The 18580-nt window shown below is 40.4% G+C and overlaps 1 protein-coding gene across 3 annotated transcripts; it reads right to left on the reverse strand.

Annotated features, from left to right (window-relative positions):
* Nucleotides 1–801: 801 nt before the first annotated feature.
* On the reverse strand, nucleotides 802–17155 carry gne (glucosamine (UDP-N-acetyl)-2-epimerase/N-acetylmannosamine kinase). Of its 3 annotated transcripts, none has more exons than XM_034598618.1 (15): nucleotides 11932–12109; nucleotides 7520–7591; nucleotides 7221–7369; nucleotides 6809–7055; nucleotides 6517–6724; nucleotides 6274–6426; nucleotides 5949–6161; nucleotides 5614–5701; nucleotides 4535–4745; nucleotides 4164–4293; nucleotides 3287–3508; nucleotides 2585–2767; nucleotides 2041–2157; nucleotides 1433–1783; nucleotides 802–1370 (listed from the first exon to the last, which is right to left on the reverse strand). In XM_034598618.1, exons 1-14 carry the CDS (start codon nucleotides 11968–11970, stop codon nucleotides 1548–1550), a joined length of 2268 nt encoding a protein of 755 aa, XP_034454509.1. In that variant the 5' UTR covers nucleotides 11971–12109; the 3' UTR covers nucleotides 802–1370; nucleotides 1433–1547. The 3 variants fall into 3 exon arrangements, with proteins under 3 accessions (XP_034454509.1, XP_034454518.1, XP_034454500.1); XM_034598627.1 differs by lacking the exon at nucleotides 11932–12109 and adding an exon at nucleotides 17027–17155 and having other exon boundaries at nucleotides 1328–1372; nucleotides 1439–1783; XM_034598609.1 differs by having other exon boundaries at nucleotides 1328–1372; nucleotides 1439–1783.
* Nucleotides 17156–18580: the final 1425 nt, after the last annotated feature.

The raw sequence follows: 18580 nt of genomic DNA on the forward strand, positions 1-18580 counted from the left end.
GAGCAGCTCCCTAAAGTGTTCTGTCCACCTTTGATGTTGTTCTTCCTTGGTGGTGAGGAGTCGTCCCTGTTTGTCCCTGATCTGAGTGTTTGTCTGCCTAAACTTTCCAGCTAGTTTCTTGGTGGTCATGTAGAGTTCTTTGAGGTTGTTTTTTCCAGCTGCTTCCTCTGCTTCCTGTGCCAAATTCTCAATGTAGTTCCGCTTGTCACATTTTGCACTTTTCTTCACCTCTTTATTTGCTGTTTCATATTCTTTGTGAGCTGCTGCCTTTTTTGCTCGGGTTTTGCTTTTGTTTAGTGTGTCTTTTTTTGCCCTCCTTTCTTCAATTTTCTTCTGTGTGTTTGTTGATAACCAAGGTTTATGGTTTTTTGTTTTTCTCCCCACTACTTCTAGGCATGCCTCCTTCCATATGTTTTTCAGGTTGTTCCAGTGCTCTTCCACTGATTTAGATCTGCATAAACCAATTAAATTACATAGAAATGTATCTAAAAATGTCATAAAGCATGACATGTACAATACAGTTTGTAATGGCACATGCAAACCACATAATCAGAGATACAATATATCTCAGAGAGGCATAGAGAACACCTGGTAAAATCTTCATAAGTCTGTTGTTATGTAATGTAAAAGAACAAAAAGAAAGTTTACCTGATTCAGGCAAATGTTTCTCACTCAGATATCAGTGTAGCAGCGGTAAAGCTAAAACATTTGCTGCCTGAACATTTCATTCACATGAGCCAGCATAGCATTTATACTGATTTTATAATGACCGTGTATTTGTTACATCTTAGACCACTGACTGTACTAACATTCTTAAAGCACTTCTGTTTTTCAAATAATTTAAAAAGGGACAGGAAATGGAAATGTGACATAGTAACTGGACAGTAACTCTTTAATCTGAAAAAGAGATAATTACTCCATACAGGACTTACAGAAAAGTGAGAAAAGCATGTAGAGAGAACAGAGTAGATGATACAGGGGCATGTTTCAGCAACAGTTTTGGTCACATCTGAAACAAGTGTTCCCATTTCTTAGCTGACCTCTCTGTGAGAAATCACATTACAAGTAAAGTGGGAAAGTCCTGTCTTGAATGGGTCATTTTGGCTTGAAAATGGATTTGAGGTGGATTCTAGCCCTGGGACTTTTTCTTTTAACGTTTCCAACATGCAGTTTACCAACCTAACATTTGACCCAGTCAAGGCGTGATTCTCACAGACGTGACAGTATGCAATTTTGTGGAAAACAAAAGTAAAACAGTAACTAACTCATCCAGGTTATGAACAATTAGGACATACAAAATAAGAATATATAAAATATTAGATTTTTCCTTAACAATGATACATTTTCATTCACTCTATAAAATGTATCCTATCTATATATATCTATATATATCTATATATATCTATATATATCTATATATATATATATATATAGATATATATATATATATATATATATATATATCTAGGCGTGACAGGTACTACTTTCCTTTCAGTCTTGCTTTGCTGTTTTTGGTATCGGTCCTAAGCAAATCAAGACTATTTCCTTCAATATGTTCTTCTAGTTGCATAGTCCAACACCATGCTGGCAGCTCCAAGTAATGCAGGTTCCTCCAAGTCTGATGTGACAACTTTGATGCTCTGGGCAGAGACGAGGGCTCTCTCAGTGATGATGTGCTGCACAGGAGACTCGTAGTAAGAGGCCAAGACTCCAGACAGAATCACCAGTGACGGGTTCACTACGTGGAGGATGTTGACAATGCCCACGCCGAGAGCTGTGCAGGCTGGAGAGGAGAGGAGAGGACATTGTTTTAAGCTGATTTTATAGCCAGCAGCCTAAGTATTATTGACTTCACTACACTCCACAATGAATGCAGTGAGTCACTGTCAAACACACCTCTAGGCTATGTTTGCAGACTGCGCAGAAGGAAGGTTTGTTTGAACTCTCTAGAAGTTAAATAAAACACATTTTGCACTTTGATCTCTTTAAACAGAATGGAGTGTGTATGTGCGTATTTGTGTGTCTAATTTGTGCTCTTACCCCTGTTCAGGACAGCGTTGGCTTTTGAGTTCCCCAGTTTGGCTGCGCTGATGAGGTGGGCAGCAGTGATAGGCTCAGAAAGCTTCATATCCATCCCCTCCACCTTCAGCAGGTCCTCTGAGAGACAGCGACACTCAAGTCAGACGCTACAAAGCCTCAAGTATGTTAATGATCCTGTCTGTCAAGCCCTTTTGGAAATGCGTGGTCAGAAACTATATTTACTTTATCTGCCTCAACCACTTTGCTTAGTTGTTTTAATTCTTCTAGATTAGTTATACAATCTAAGACATTTTTTTTAGCAACACAACAATGATAATGATGCAGAAACAAATGTCATGATCTACTCTGTCTAAGTTCAAGCAGTTCAGAACAAGTGAGAGTCTGAACTCGTTAAAAACATTCAGGCTTACATGCATAAGCCTCTCTATTTTGGAAATGCATGTTATTTGAGGGTTAACAAAACTTAAACGTTTTCAGGGTGTGACATTTCTCCACTCTTAGCACATTCCTGGAAGGTTCATGAACACTAAAAGCAAACACATACCGTCGTGCAGCCTCTTGGCCTCTCTCTGCAGGGCCTGGCCGGACGCGTAGGCCTCAATGCATCCATGGCTGCCACATGAACACTCTGGGCCTTCTAAGGAAACCATGATGTGACCCAGCTCTGCGGCGCAGAAGGAGCTGCCATGGACCAGCTCACTGTTATGGATGATTCCGCCTCCAATACCTATAGACACAGTCATGATATTTACTTCCCCACACTGTCAGTGCTGTTAAGTAGGAGATCTGGTTTATAAAAGGAACCGAGTACAAAACAGCATCCCAGATTTACCATTTTACTGGTTTGCACATCGTGTTCACACGACAAGCTCCTTTGAATAATGTCTTAAAAAGGTAAGGGTTTACAGAGCACATGTGAAAGTAGCTTCTGCCTCCGTCTGGGTTACAGACTCCTGCTCCAGCGTTCTGCCTCTCACTCAACAGAGTTGATACAGAGGTGTAACTCTCCCTCCTATAGCAGCACTGTCAAATCTCTTCTATGGAAAGAAGTTAAGGTTTGTCCAAAGCTTTGCAAAAAATGGTTTGATAATGGAAATTGTTTGCGCCATTTCATTTTGAAAGGGCAACAGCCGCTGGGAAAAGTAGTCGAGCTGACCAGAGGTGCAACTTCAGTTAGTCTCAACTCAATTACTCACTCTCTGAGATTCCAAAAATAACATAGCTGGATCAATTCCTGCCTCCTCACCTGTTCCTGTGATGATGGTCACAAAGTTCTCCACTCCTTTGCCATGACCGAACTTCTTCTCAGCCAACGCGGCGCAGTTGCCGTCGTTGTCGACCCAGACGGGGAGGTGCAGAGCATCAGAGATGGGTGTTCTCAGGTTCACCGAGGACCATTCCGGGACCAGCTTTGTTGAGTGCAAGACCACACCTTCTTGTGGGTTTACACGTCCACCTGTGGACACTCCTGAGAAGTGGAAAACACATTTTAACAAAACCATGAGATGATAGAGATGATTTTAACAAAACCATGAGAAAATATTTTCATACTTTCATAATAGAGTGTTTCCATAACGGTGTGTGTTGAGTTGGAACATTTTATGGTTTTGCAGGTTCGGTTCAGAGAAGGAGCTTGAACAGGTTTTATTGACTGGCTAGACTGACATTTTTCAGGATAACAGGTTCTGACAAATTAAACGGTAGCTTACGTCAGGGTCATCATGGTATTACATCAGTATTAAGAGAACAATATATTGCAGAGCAAAGGCCGGCAACATCAAACTTCATGAGAGGGAGGGGGGGGGGGGGGGGGGGGGGGGGGAGTGTCTCTTCACGAAAGTTAATGTGTTGTTGTTTTTTTTTAGTGATAACAAGAGGATTTGAAGTGGATCAAGTTCAATGGTCCTTGTGTTGTTCGAGTAATAAAAATATAATAGTTACAACTTCCCTCACGTCTCTTCTTATTTCGTAAAATTGTGGACTGGAGCTGCTACACTCTCATTCATTGACTCTCTGTGTCACTTCCAGTAATATTCCATTCAAGGAGTGTCTGCCAAGTCAAGTACGACACCTTGTGGTAAACATGTTTTACAACGGCCCAACCCCAGTGAGAGTTAACATACCAACACCAAGTATTCTGCAGTTGAGGTTCACAGCGTCCCGCATGGCATCAGAGCACATCTTTAATAAGAGATGCATTCTGGCCTCAAAGGTCCTTGGGTTGGGCTGAGCGTACTTCTTGACTATCTTACCCTGGACAGAGAGGGAAGGAGTGAATTTGACACACCATCATGGAAAAAAGTCAAAAATAAAAAGAAAGCATCACTTATTCAAATACTAATTATTGATCAATTAATATTGTAAAAAAAGGTACAGCGATCAAATGACAGACGAATAACAAAGTGAAACTAATATCTTCAAGTTAAAGACTTAAGGCCCATAAAAATCTAGCTACATCAGAACTAATGCACTGGTGTGTCTCTATGCAGCCAACCTTCATGCAGATGATAGCCACTCTGAGGTTGGTCCCTCCCAGGTCAACGGAAAGAGCGCTCTGTGTCTCCAGGATGTGATCGATGTCTTGGGAGATGGGGTCTTTCACCGGCGGGAAACAGAAGGTCTTCTGGAGGGGCTCGTCCAGGTCAATGGTGTGCAGGAATTTGAGAATACGAGGCACGGCGTTGCCATCGCCATAAATCTTAGAGCTGACGGGAAACAGGAAAATACTTTTGTTGACATCACTGTGAGGTGTTCACAAGGTTATGTAACAGTTATATACAACAGTTATAAAGGTTTATGTGAGCTAAAGCATCACAGAATCAAGAAAACGTGATCCACACAGAAATCAGAAAGCCTATTTCTAGTTCAGCAAAACTAAAAACAGTGGTCTGCAGAGGAAAGCAGAAACAACTAAAAACACACAAACAGAGATGCTACACCCGCACTGCATTATTTATATACTATCCAATAATATCACTCATGTAAGCAACAGTGTGGGTGACGGTATTCTCATGGTATCTAAATGACCAAATCTTCCGGTTAGAGAAAAAGCAGCAACATTCCAAACATCCACTTATTCCAAACATGAAGGCTTGAAATCCCGGCAAAGTTAGTGGTAGATTTGTTTGTATTTGGTAAGTGATTCACAAGTGATTCCCATTCACAAGCTAATAGCCTGCTAATTACCACATGAGCTCCTAAACAATATAATATAGACAACCAGTGTTATTGTACAATGAAACATAACATCAGGTACAAGTGATGAGAACTTACATTGTCACCTACGCACACTGTTCAAACAAGGATATTTAACACTATTGCCGAATGCACCTGCCAGACAAGTTCACTACTCTCTAGGTAACTGCTATCGTGTAGCGTTGGTATAGCAACTACATTTAGCCAACTCTAAGAGGCATGCCGGTGCTTCCACATTCAGTCGAACCTGTTGTGCAATTTACAGTGTGGACTGAATAAAAAAAAATCTAAAATCAATATTTAGAGGATCTGCAAGAGAAAAACTGAATGACTAAGACAGAGACTTAGTGAGACAGACAAGCAGGACGTTGGTCATACCAGGGGTATCTCTTCCCAAACTGCAGCTCCAGAGCGTGGTAGATCTTATTGTGAGTATCAGCATCCCTGACATGTAGAACATTTTCACCTGGCAGAGGGAAATGTCATAAAAAGGCCATTAGAATTAACAGAATGATACTTGCTTTGGGTTGCTTACATGAAGAAATTGATCTTGACACCTTGGCAGTATCTTTGTCTTCAAGCTGCCCATCATCCTTTACTATTCATCAAAAAACATAACCTGTGTTCGATGATGAAAGCAGCTCTATAATAACACCAGGATTAGCTTAATTAACAGAAGGAATAGATGTAATCTTGGGTTTTGTCTTTCTCACCTGTCTCTCTGCCAGTCTGCCTGGTTCCCAGGTTAATGACGGGGGTGCCGAAGGCCCCTGCCTCTCGCACGCCACAGCTGCTGTTTCCGATCATGCAGCCGGCGTGGCACACCAGCTGGATGAACTGCTCAAAGGGAATGTGCTTCACCGCTCGAAAGTTGGGGTGCTGCTCGATGCCCTTTTTCCTCATCACACGCACCATCTCCTTACTGCCTGTTTACGTAGGAAAGGGAAGATCAAGAGACATATTTATTAATGCAACTATTCAAATATTTTATTAAATCATACAATAACCCTGATGATAGGAGACATAGGTGAAACTAACCGGCATCAATATTAGGGAAGAGGATGAGGGTCTTCTTGTTGAAGGAGAGGAGGGCATCCAGCATTAGTCCATAGATCTTTATGGAGTGCTGGATGTCTGTGGTGACTGGGTGCTGCAAAGCCACGACATAATCATGCCTCTGCACCTTGTCACCTGCAACAAGAGCAAAACACATATCACATAAAAACACACACACAAAAGTTTAACGCTACCTTACTGTGTAATGACTGTATCCCTGCGTACCCAGCCAGCTCTTGATAATATCCATGTAGTCGCCTTTTTGATGAGTTGACAGCAGCTTATCATAAGAAGGGCAGCCAGCCAGCAAGATGCGAGAGTGGTCCTCACACATGGCGATGAGGTACTGCTCCGCCCGGGGTGTGCAGCAGGCGTGGTAATGGGCCAGTTTACTTATAGCGTGGCGGATCGAGTCATCAATCGTACCACTCACCTGCGAAAAGAAGCCAGACCACGTTTTAAGATATAGTGTATGTTATGCGATCTATTCTGTTGCTCAACACTGACGCCTCCTCACCTCTCCACCCTCCAAGTGAAGTATTCTAATGTTCATCAGTGCTGCAGCAGTCGCCAGGGCGAGTGCATCAAAACGGTCACCATGGATGATCAGGATGTCAGGGCGCAGCCTCTGCAGGACATCAGGGAGTTTCACCAGTGCCAGCCCGACGCTCTCCACCATGGCTGCCTCATCCTCTCCTCTCACGATGGTGTGGAGCTTGGAGCCGATGTCAAAGTTATCCTGCTCGATCATGCGAAAAGTGTTCCTGAGGAGTGGAAAGTAGGAAAAAACAAGACAAAGTGACAAATGAATCCTGGAGAAATAAACCTGACAGAATAACTGTTGCACTGTTCTTCAAACACAATTTCACTGTTTTAGGACATATGCAACAAGCTTGTTCAAAGGAAGCTGTTGTAATGGTTGTTCTTACCCATAGTCATCGATGAGATGTGAACCAAGCACCACAACCTCCAGGTCAAACTCCTCAGGGTGTGCTTTGATGCCAAACATGATGGGGGCCAGCTTGGAGTAGTCTGCTCGGTTGCATGTTGCCACACACACTCTCAACCTCCTCTTAAACTACAGTCAAAAGAGGTGAAACCAACAAGCGCATCCAGAGACCATTTAATTTGATTCAAATTTATTACCCACAACTCGTAAAAGCCCACTCCACTTCACATCTAGAGGCATTATTACAAAAAATAATAATACTAGTATTTCCTCACATACCTGATTCTGATCGCCCATTTTCTCTTTCTCCATCGATTCCCTCACCCTCTGCATTCTCCGATAGTAGAGCTCCTGCAAAACAAAGACAGAAGAGAGACTGAGATTGATCCAGTAAAAAGATGGTAAAGCAAAATGTGAACCATTATTTTACAGCCAAAACCCCCCGTAGGTCATACTCACTTGGGCCTTCCAGATATTCAGATGCTGAAGCATGAAAACACAACAAAACTATGCTAAAAATGTTTTGTTTTTTTCATAAACAACACTTTTTTTCCAGAGGTGAGAAACATGCTGTAGGACATTGCTTTGCATGGCAAGGCAACGCTCTGGTCACATGAATAAAACTGGTAGGGAGGAGGGATTCTTTAATACTATTTACTAATTGATTGGTTTGATTGGTTTAATAACCAGAAACTTCATGCTCACATTTAATTTAGGGTCTCCAGTTAACCTAACCATAATCTGCATGTCTATGGACTGTGGGAGGAAGACACGTAGACACAGCGACAACATGCAACAAAGACCCCGGCCAATCTGGGATTCAAACCAAGAACCTATTGGCTGTGAGGCAACAGTGCAAACCACAGCCCCACCATGCCACAGACAGTATAACAATTGTGTCTTTGTTTTCCAACTAAATATGAATCAACTACCACTTTCTTAGTATCTTTCAAAACTCAACACATATGTAAACATTTAGCTGTGTGGAGAGCTCACAATTCCTCTCATGCTCTGATTCTTCTCCTTCAGCCATTTCACTTTTGTTGTCATGTGGACAAAAACTGTCAGACTTGGCTAAACTGGGGAACTGCTTTATACTAAGAGAACCATTTGGATAGCTATAGATGTCACAGGCCTCAGCTCATCATCTGTGGTAAATGCCTTTCTCTGGGCTCATTGGCTGATGAGAAACAAGGCATGGCAGGGAGCCACCACCAAGTAGGTGGCTCCCTGCACATGCCTGGCATATTTGTGTCGGTCCATTTGAATTGAACTGTCCCTCCCTTATTCTTGTCCCATGGGCTGAATACAGCCTCCCGAGGGTTAAAATGGAATCAAGAAATTGTCCAAAACTAATCTGTAGCACAATTGTGATTTTAGCTGATGATTTTACATACAAGACAAAACCGCAACAACACAGTTTCAGTCTCACACATATTGACTTCTCATTAAAGCACATGTTACACATGATGGATCTGCTCTCTGTTCACAGTAAGCTGTTTTAACAGCAGGTGTCACAAGAGTGTTTCACATTCATTAGCTGGACTGTGGATCAAATTATCTCTATACACTGTGGGTTGATTTAGTCTCATTTGTCCCGTTAGTTTCATTAGTGGTTTCTTTTACATAATAACATATAAGGTTAGTTTGATCTTAGTCTTTTTCTACCATTTCTTCATTGCAGAACTGTATGTGGCGCTCTTTCCTTGGCACTTTCAACCTCTCTCTCTCAGCCTTGCTCTTTCTCTAACCTTCTATCATTCTTTCTATAACCCAGTAGAACTAGTATTAAATATTTTATTTTATTTTATAATTATTATTGTTAATAATAATAATAATAATAATAATAATAATGGCCTATTAAAACTATAGTGTAGGATGACAGAATTATATTGTAACTGTTGTTATTTTTATGCAGACAAACTGCTCTCCCCCCCAGCATTTATGTATTTATGTCCATGGGTTTAATTATCTGTGTCAGACTCTGTTGTGGATGTGTTCACTTCAGAATCACAACTATAGCTTATAGTGATACTGCACAATGGATCATTCATATACCGTGTATAGCTCATCCAGCTATTTTAAACTGTAGTTAGTGTTCAAGTTCTCAGTGATACATGCATACATGCTGCCCTCTGCTGCTGTGGATGCATTATGACAGTTGCACTTGCCTAGTTAAGTACTGAAAGTCAACTACTTAAATACTTTTTCAAGGCGGTCTGGTAAACCACAGGGACCTCAAATTCCTGAGTGGATTGACGGCTTGGAATTCCAACAAAAAAAACAACCTCTGGGGTTTGATCGAGTTACTGACTGAGCTCAGTTTCACTCTTCTGCACTTCTGGGAATTGAAGCCAAATGGAGAGTTCAGTGACATGAGAATGAACCAACATAAAGTTCAGGAGAAATTAAATTAGATTAGATTAGATTCAACTTTATTGTCATTGCACAGAGGTACTGCACAAGTACTGAGACAACAAAATGCAGTTTAGCATCTAACCAGAAGTGCAAAAAAAGTGTATGTGCATATGTAAAGTGGAATATGTAAATAAATAAGATATGTACAGTAAGAAATAGATATGGAATATGAACAGTATTGATACAAGACTAGCAGCAACAGAAGTAGGTAGTGTAGATATGATAAGTATATATAAAGTGCAGGTGTAAATATAAGTGGTGGTAGTAAGTGAGATAAAAATTATCACTGTGGTGCAGAGTTCAGCAGGGTTAGGGTTAACAGCGATCCCACTGTGGTACAAATATTAAATTCCATGAAGTTTTCATTTCCTAGTAGACTAGTGTCAGTGGAATGAATAGTAAAGGTAGAATCAATGCCTGCTGTGTATGGACACTTTGTTCTGCTGTAACGTATCCAACTGAGCCACCCACACAGAGGAGCACAATCAAACATTATGGGTCTAAGTATACTCAGAAAGACAGAAAACCCAAATAAAAGAGTCTCTGTATCAGAGAGGAGCAAAGAACATCTCAACTTACACAAACATATTTTAAAAGGCCTGTGCTACATCATGTGACTTCAGCTGCACAGAGAACGCTGCCATACGGTCATAATGCTTAGAATTTCATCCATGATGTAATTCAGTATTCTTATTTGTACCCGCTTCAAAAAGCACCACATTAGTGCAGTAAAGTCTTCATACACTCCAAGGTAAAGATGACATTAAATCAACATTAAAGTACATTTTACTTTCACACAACCACGTTGTTATGAAAATGACTTCATTGCAACAGGTTGCAAAATAGGAACTAATTATCTTCTGACTGTACTAAAGACAACAATCAACACAGCTGAATACTTGCTTAAAGCCCTGCTGAGATTTCAACTATTGCAAAATTACATGTGCTGTGTCTCTGTGTCTCCGATGTCTTGGGCTGGTGATCCACTGAAAATAGTGGCGTCATGCGCTGTCAAACAGATAACCATCAATGATTAGTGAGGGTTGATCAAATATTGTTATAGGCAAAGATCCCAGTCTCAGGACACGTATGCAGGAAACTCTCAGGGTGTAAATCCGTGTAAAGAAACACTATATCTTCTTAAAAAATCATCACTTTTGAGGATACATGTCTTTTTAATATGATGCTATAAGACATTGTATTCTCTCCAAAACAGAAAGACAAATGCTTAGTGTACAGGCACAGCTACTTACTGTAAGTCATGTCATTTTACAATTTATTTGTACAGTTTATATAGGGACGGCATTGTTTCAACAGAACAGAGCCACTCTTTACGACTTCTTTCATTGTAATCAGATGAAATACATTACTTATTTAAAATATGAAACGAGACAAACTGTAAAAAATGGAGGTGACATATGCAGAATGTACTTAGCCTAGCTAGCATTCTGTGGGCGTGGCATGCCTCTCTAATTTAATTTATTTTAATTGATTCCATGGAGCAGAAGCTTGTGGATTGTCTTAACCCAAAAGTGGGGTTTAAAGCAGCTCAAAACCCTTTATGTAAAAAATATTAAGGTATTTAAAACTGTGATAGCGATTTTGAATGTTGTGTTGAGCTTTATAAAATCTTCCCTCTGCTTCCAAAACATTTTCATTGATGCATCTTCAAGGAAATTCATTTCATTCACTGTAAGGGCTGATGTTTTCCTATATTATTTCCTCTGAGGAAGTGCTACTGTTCAGTTTTAGATTTTTATTCCACATTTTAGTCGTCTTATTCGTTTCTTAAATATTTAGAAATGAGTTATACAGGAAGATCAGAACAATATTTAGACCATGTCCTATTAAAGTTCAAACCTACTATGAATGTAGGGTACAAGACCTTAGCATAACAGAGCAAATGTCCATCATATCAGTACGACATAATAAAAGCAACATTAAGATTCTTTTCTGCTTTTCTTTAACATTCATGTATCAGCTTACACACACAAATGAACCCTTCTTGGACTAAGTCCTATGATTTAGCCTGCATCTCATTCAGCACGCCGTGGCCTCCACTCAAGCATCACAAGACAGCATCAGCAGCCGGCATCATGGTATGGGGGTAGGTACGCATGCATAAAGCTAAGGCAGGGATGACACTGCAATAGAGGCAGACATACTGAATATACAGAATAAAAAGAGAGGTAATACAAGATAGTGTGAAAGAAACGGAGGATGAAGACAGAGAATATGAGAGATGGAAGAGAAAAAAAGGCCATTTGACTCACATGAGGGTTGGTGCACAAAGATCCCGGATGATTTTCCATCCCACGCGTCTGTGGATTCCCTTTATTATTTTTCAAATCCCCTTTCTTTTTTTAAATGCCTCTCTTTTGCCCTGCCGCATTAGTCAACAAAAGGAGGGCATGTACGAGCCATCAAGCAGCACAGAAGGAAGGGAGGGAGGAAGAGGAGGAGGGTGGGTGACACAGACGTACAATGGGGGAGGAGCTGCGCCAGATTCGGGAAGGTCTGTTTGGCTTAAAGACACAGTTAGCTGAACGGATGGAAGAAACAACATCCTGAAACAACCTCCTGCCAAACATCATATAAAGCCATCATATAAAGCCCTCATAAATCTATGACTGCTTCTATCACCGAGATGACAAATGACAGAAACAACATGCTTCAGAGGAAATATGCGATGCAAATAATTCTCAGAATTCTTTGTTGCAATCCTTGCTTTTACCTCTACCCCAAAAAAAAGGTACAGGAAACAGAAGGTTTCTTTCACACAAGAATGAAATCAAACTAGATTTTTATCATGTTTATCATCAAAGTGTACGCACCAGAAAGCGTTAGGAATTAGCAGAACCTGCAGATAAAATCTAGAGATGCAACAAAGCCACATTTTAGGTTGCTACAACAACACAAGGTCAACCTGGCCCACATTCATAGCATGACAAAGGTGTCTCTATTCAATGTTTCAGGTGACACAATGTCCTATAGTCTGCATGCTTTCCATTATTAGTCAGAAAATCTCCGTCTCCACTGACTTAAATTGTCCACCTTGATCAGAGGTCAGCTTTAAACAAATCGGTAAACAACAAACACGATTCAGCCTATTGCATCAACCACGTCATATGTTCCTTAAATCACTTTAACTGGTGTCCTCTGTTTAATCAACGAGTTCAGGGACCTTATGGCTTCTGCTTTCCCACATTTATCTGAAGAGTTCAAGGTAACTTTGTTGTATTATGTATTTTTACAAAACCATTCCAGGCAACCTATTTATCTTCTCTTTTAAACTGTAATTATAGAAGTCATAATCTTTGGTTTATGGACATTTTGTGGTTTGTTGTTCCTGAAGTCCGGACTGACTTGGGATGGAAAGCTTTTAGGTTTTGGGGACCTAATGCACATAATAATTTACAGATTGATTTTCAGCTTCAAAACGTAGTTAAGTTGAACAAGTTAATTTAATCTCTTGTAAATTTTCTTGAGTGCACACTGTCTTTGTGCAAATGTTTATGATCAAGTTTTAAGGTTATTAATCTGTGTGTTTGTCTGTTAATTACTTTTACTGTTGAAATTTACTTATAGCACTTTGTAGTTTTGCTCTTTTGAAGAAATTGTACTTTCTTGATTCTTGTTGTTCTGGGTTTGTACCCTCATGGTTGAATGCACTTATTGTAAGTCGCTTTGGATAAAAGCGTCAGCTAAATGAAATGTAATGTAATGTAACTGTGGTGCTGCTATTCTTAACCAGGTCCCCCTTGTAAGTGATGCTTAAACTCAGTGGGGCTAACCTGGTTCAATAAAGACAGAATACATTTTCTTAAGAAATCACGGAAAAGGGGCAGGTGAAAATCACAATGACATTCAGAGTAATATAAAATGCAGACTACAAAAGGAATCCAGGCTTGAAGGCCTTGAAAACAGGAACGCTGTTTGCATGTCTGAAGGGGAATTCTTCCTGCTGCCTCCTCTGGCACAGTTGTGCTAAAAAGTCATGATCTTTGAGTGCTGCCCTGAGGGAAGAAGCTGGGTGAGTCACTCTGAAGAACAGCTGGAAGCACTTTGGTCATTGTAATGACCATGGGGTCCCTCAAGAGTGTCTGTGTTTGTCTTTTGTTACAGATGCATTGTATCTGTATACTCTCTGCATTTGAATTGCAAATTAAAGTTGTGTACATACGGAAATGGAAATACAGGTGAACTCATTGTGTAAATTCTTTGATAGTCTCTGATTAATAACGCCCAGGGTAAAAAGTCAAAATATCTGAGTCTTTAAAACTGGAGCAGAAACAATTTAATTCACTGAAGAGCTGATTGACAGACATTTGTGGCAGTTTTAGTTGATTAAGGCAATTTTTGAGGAAAAAAATTAAGAATTAATTAGTTTTTCTTGGTTATGAGGAATCGTTGGTTTTATTTTACCTTTACGACAATAAATTTGTGGGTTTTGGTCTGTTTGTCTGAAAATGTCCCCATGGAAACTGGGATTGTCAGATTTATCAAAAATAAAAAGCCTTAGTTTGAGCAAAGTGGCAACCCACCGTGACATCCTCCATTGGTTATGTCAAATGTTTCTGAAGCCTCAAGTTTATCATTTTGTCCACTACCATCCTCTTTTTTTTTTAACCTGAAGTAACCACACATGCATACCATACTTGATCATCTATTTCAAACCAAATGGGACCATAACCTAACAATAAACATCATGCTGTATTGAAAAAGACCTGAAACTAATGATTGAGGCCTTAACCTCCATATGACAATGTTAACTGATGTTATAAATCAAGTAAGAAGTCAGGTCATTTTCTTATAATCGTCGACAGAAAGTTACTTATTCTTGCATCTAGTGGAGTCGCCTTTTGCTGTTCATTCCAGAGAATACAAGTTTCGTCCAATAGCACATCGGCTTCACTTTCTGGAGTCTAGCTTCATTTTTATATACAGTCAATTGTTGCAGCCCTATATCCTAACTAAAAAGGGACAGTGGAGATGCCTTGGTCAATAATAGCCAAACATACTGTATTGTAACACAAACCTAATAGGCCTAAAAAGGGATTTTTAGCACCCGTTCTCTAAGCCTGTGTCTGACATGGGGGGGATGGCAGTGTGGGCACCAGAATGGAACATGGACTGAGTAAACTAGCCTCATTGTTGACACAGTTGTGACATCGTGGTTCACATCAGACAAAGATAATGCCACATAAAACCAAACCAAACTCATCAAAAGAGCAAACATAGTGACGGGCTATGAGGCTGTGCGCTCAACCTGCTTCTCCACAGAATTACCATTAAATGACTCATACAGTGTAAATCATACTCGCGCTATAACCGACTAAATGAACAAGCATTGCTTTATTGAAACTGTACTGGAATGATTTTAGCCCAGAGAAAGAATGAAAAAGAGGAGCACTCATTCTGCAACTTCTTCCTCAACTAAATGCTGCCCAAAGGACAAAAAAAACAAATCGACAAATGCTTGACTTAGTTGACTGAGACGACTTGAATCGTCACCCTTCGGGAGGCAACACGGTATACAAGGTTGAATTACCGGTTTACCAACATGTGAGATGCAAGTTTAAAGTTCTCCGAACCAAGTTATAAGGAACAACAACCCAAATTAGTCTTTTTCTTTATTTCTCCTACTGACCCTAGAGCTGTCTATACAGGTATCTTAAAATAAGCTGTGAATTTTCCTACTGTATTCTTACATGGGCTCACTCAGACAATATCCAGTTTTTACAAGGGGGGCAGGAAGGACATACTCCGCAACTGACAACTTTTTCAATTTGACACAGTATTTTATCAAATTAAGTTAAATATGATATCTTATCTTGGAGTGCAGGACGAATGTCTGTTTTATGAAGCTGTGGTTGTGATATAACAATAAAGGATCATTAAATCAACACCTTACAGTGAGACATGTGTCACATCACTGCTCATGACGTTCATAAGGAAGCAGACACGTTGCATTTCTAAATATTTGTACATGAGGCCCTACCAGGTGATGAATTATATCATGGGTTATACTGGATTAACTGGGAATGATGCAAGTCACATGTGTTAAACACAGGAGTAGATGCTGCATGGGTGATGCCAAAGATGCCAAATATAAAAAGGTTTTAATCAAACTATGTGATGATAAGATAACATTGTAACATTAAAGGAAACTAAGACTGTTTATATTAGTTAGTAGCTGTACAACAATAGTTAGCTCTCTGAAACTAATGTGTTTTAATGAGTCTAAACGTCCTTGTTATTAAGTTAAATACGATCTCTGGAGTACAGTAACCATGACTAATATCTGTTTTATTTATCTTATGAAGGAAGTGGGTTGCTGCGTCATAAACAGGAGACACCTTACAGAGGGACACACGAGGATGTGCCACGTAACTGTCCATGTCATCAGATGATGCTTGTGAGGAAGTAGACATTTGGTACATCTTAATAGTTCAAAGTAAGGAACCACCTGATGATGGAGGATACCGGATTAACTGGGAGTGGTGTGGGCTGGTTGTACAGTACATTCATACCGGCTGTTATCACTGCATTATGTAGTAAACACAGCAAGGGCTGCTGGTTGGTGCTAAACATGCCAAAATAAAAGGTTTGCATTTAACTATGTGATGACAAGCTAACGTTTAAACATTAACATTAAACAACACTGTTTAGCAGTTGGATAGTTAGCTAGCTATACCTCCAGGAATCCACTGTGTTTTAAACTGAGAGTGCCTGCTTGTTATTAAGTTGCTGCAACACGTGAGCATCTTCCTAACGTGGCAAATACGTTTAAATTCAAGTTGAAGCGGTTTATGACAAACACGTGAAGTAACCATCAGCCGGATGTGTGTGTGTGTGTGTGTGTGTGTGTGTGTGTGTGTGTGTGTGTGTGTGTGTGTGTGTGTGTGTGTGTGTGTGTGTGTGTGTGTGTGTGTGTGTGTGTGTGTGTTTTAAAAACTTTAGTATTTAAGTTGCTTGTGTCCAAGCGAGGGGCTGTTTGAGCTAACATGAGCATGTTACACAAAGCTCTGGCTTTAGCCGAGGTTACAGTGTTATGCTAGGAGCCGCTCGTCCCGTTACAAGCAGGACAGGGAATTAAACCAACACACACAAACACACACAAACACACAGTTGTATGGTCAGACTTAGGGACACGTTTCCCTCTCTCACACACACACACACACACACACACACACACACACACACACACACACACACACACACACACACACACACACACACACAGACACAGTGGGTGGAAGGAGTAAAGTTAGCTAACATTAGCCGTTGAAGCCTCCTCACAGTCGAGTCAGCGCACGTTTCCAGCCCCTCCCACAGTTCACGCTGTTAGCACGGATTCGAACTCACCTTGAATTAGCCGGAGACAATGCGCTGCGAGCTGAAACCATCGGTGGACACACGCACTGTCTTGTCTCTTCCTTTCCGGCTCCTCAGTGGTTAACAGAGAACATTGAACATCACAAGACCGAGACCGGCAAGAGCCAGGGCAACTGCACCGGATGGGCCTGCTTTGGACCTTCACAATAAAACCAAACAAGGCGAAGGTTCTCAGTTGCGTGTCCGCCAAGGCACACTCCCCTTGTGAAACCACATTTACATCCACTGGATCTGGATTTGTATTCGGATCTGGACCAAATTGCACAAATATCAGTCCCCTAAACATGTCTGTGGTTGTGTGAAAACAACTGCCAATAAGAAGCTTTTTTTAAAGGAGTATTTCTGACTTTGTTTCTTCTCCGGCTTCTTATTCACAGTCCTGAGAAAGTACACATACACACTGTGCCTTAAAGCAATGGAGATTAAAAAGAGGATAAGGAGCTTGCCAGATGGATTGCCTCAGGTTCCAAAAAAAGGAAGCTTCAATTTGTACAGCTTTTATGTGTCTTGGAGGTGTTTTGGTGAAATTAGGATTTCTAAAGGTTGAACAATGATCAGAACTAGATTAAAGATAGATCAATAAAAATGAAAGGATGAATCCAGAACACAGCTCTACCTCAAACCTCTGACATCACATAATTTTAGAGTCAGTTTAGATTAGAGAAGAAACTTGATGCCTCAGGGGAAGGTTACAGCTGCAAAAGAACAAGTATCTCTTGTTCCTGCGAGCTGTCCAACCCCTTGCAGGAGTTTGGTGTTTGAGTGGGACTAATGCCAGTAAGTTTGCTAGTGTGAGGAAATATTTTTCACAAAAAGACTGATCCAAACTTAGCAGCACTGAGAGAGCAAACCCATGTCAAGTCATCATATGTACACTACCGTTCAAAAGTTTGGGGTCACTTAGAAATGTCCTTATTTTTCAAAGAAAAGCACTGTTTTTTTCAATGAAGATAACATTAAATTAATCAGAAATACACTCTATACATTGTTAATGTGGTAAATGACTATTCTAGGTGGAAACGTCTGGTTTTTAATGAAATATCTACATAGGTGTATAGAGGCCCATTTCCAGCAACTATCACTCCAGTGTTCTAACATTGTGTTTGCTAATCGCCTTAGAAGACTAATGGATGATTAGAAAACCCTTGAAAACCCTTGTGCAATTATGTTAGCACAGCTGAAAACTGTTTTGCTGGTGAGAGAAGCTATAAAACTGGCCTTCCTTTGAGCTAGTTGAGTATCTGGAGCATCACATTTGTGGGTTCGATTATACTCTCAAAATGGCCAGATAAAGAGAACTTTCATGTGAAACTCGCCAGTCTATTCTTGTTCTTAGAAATGAAGGCTATTCCATGCGAGAAATTGCGAAGAAACTGAAAATTTCCTACAACGGTGTGTACTACTCCCTTCAGAGAACAGCACAAACGGGCTCTAACCAGAGTAGAAAGAGAAGTGGGAGGCCCCGGTGCACAACTCAGCAAGAAGACAAGTATATTAGAGTCTCTAGTTTGAGAAATAGACGCC

This window comes from Hippoglossus hippoglossus, chromosome 1 (assembly GCF_009819705.1).
Source record: "Hippoglossus hippoglossus isolate fHipHip1 chromosome 1, fHipHip1.pri, whole genome shotgun sequence".
In the NCBI taxonomy this organism is placed as follows: domain Eukaryota; kingdom Metazoa; phylum Chordata; class Actinopteri; order Pleuronectiformes; family Pleuronectidae; genus Hippoglossus; species Hippoglossus hippoglossus.

Excerpts from the sequence above, each read along its gene's own strand:
- gne (XM_034598618.1), bottom strand. The coding sequence starts at position 11,970 with ATGGAAAATCATCCGGGATCTTTGTGCACCAACCCTCAT. Across the intron at positions 3,509-4,163 it reads CTGCAGAATACTTGGTGTTG|GAGTGTCCACAGGTGGACGT; the intron begins GTATGTTAACTC and ends TCCACTTCTCAG. Across the intron at positions 2,768-3,286 it reads GACCATCATCACAGGAACAG|GTATTGGAGGCGGAATCATC; the intron begins GTGAGGAGGCAG and ends CTGTGTCTATAG.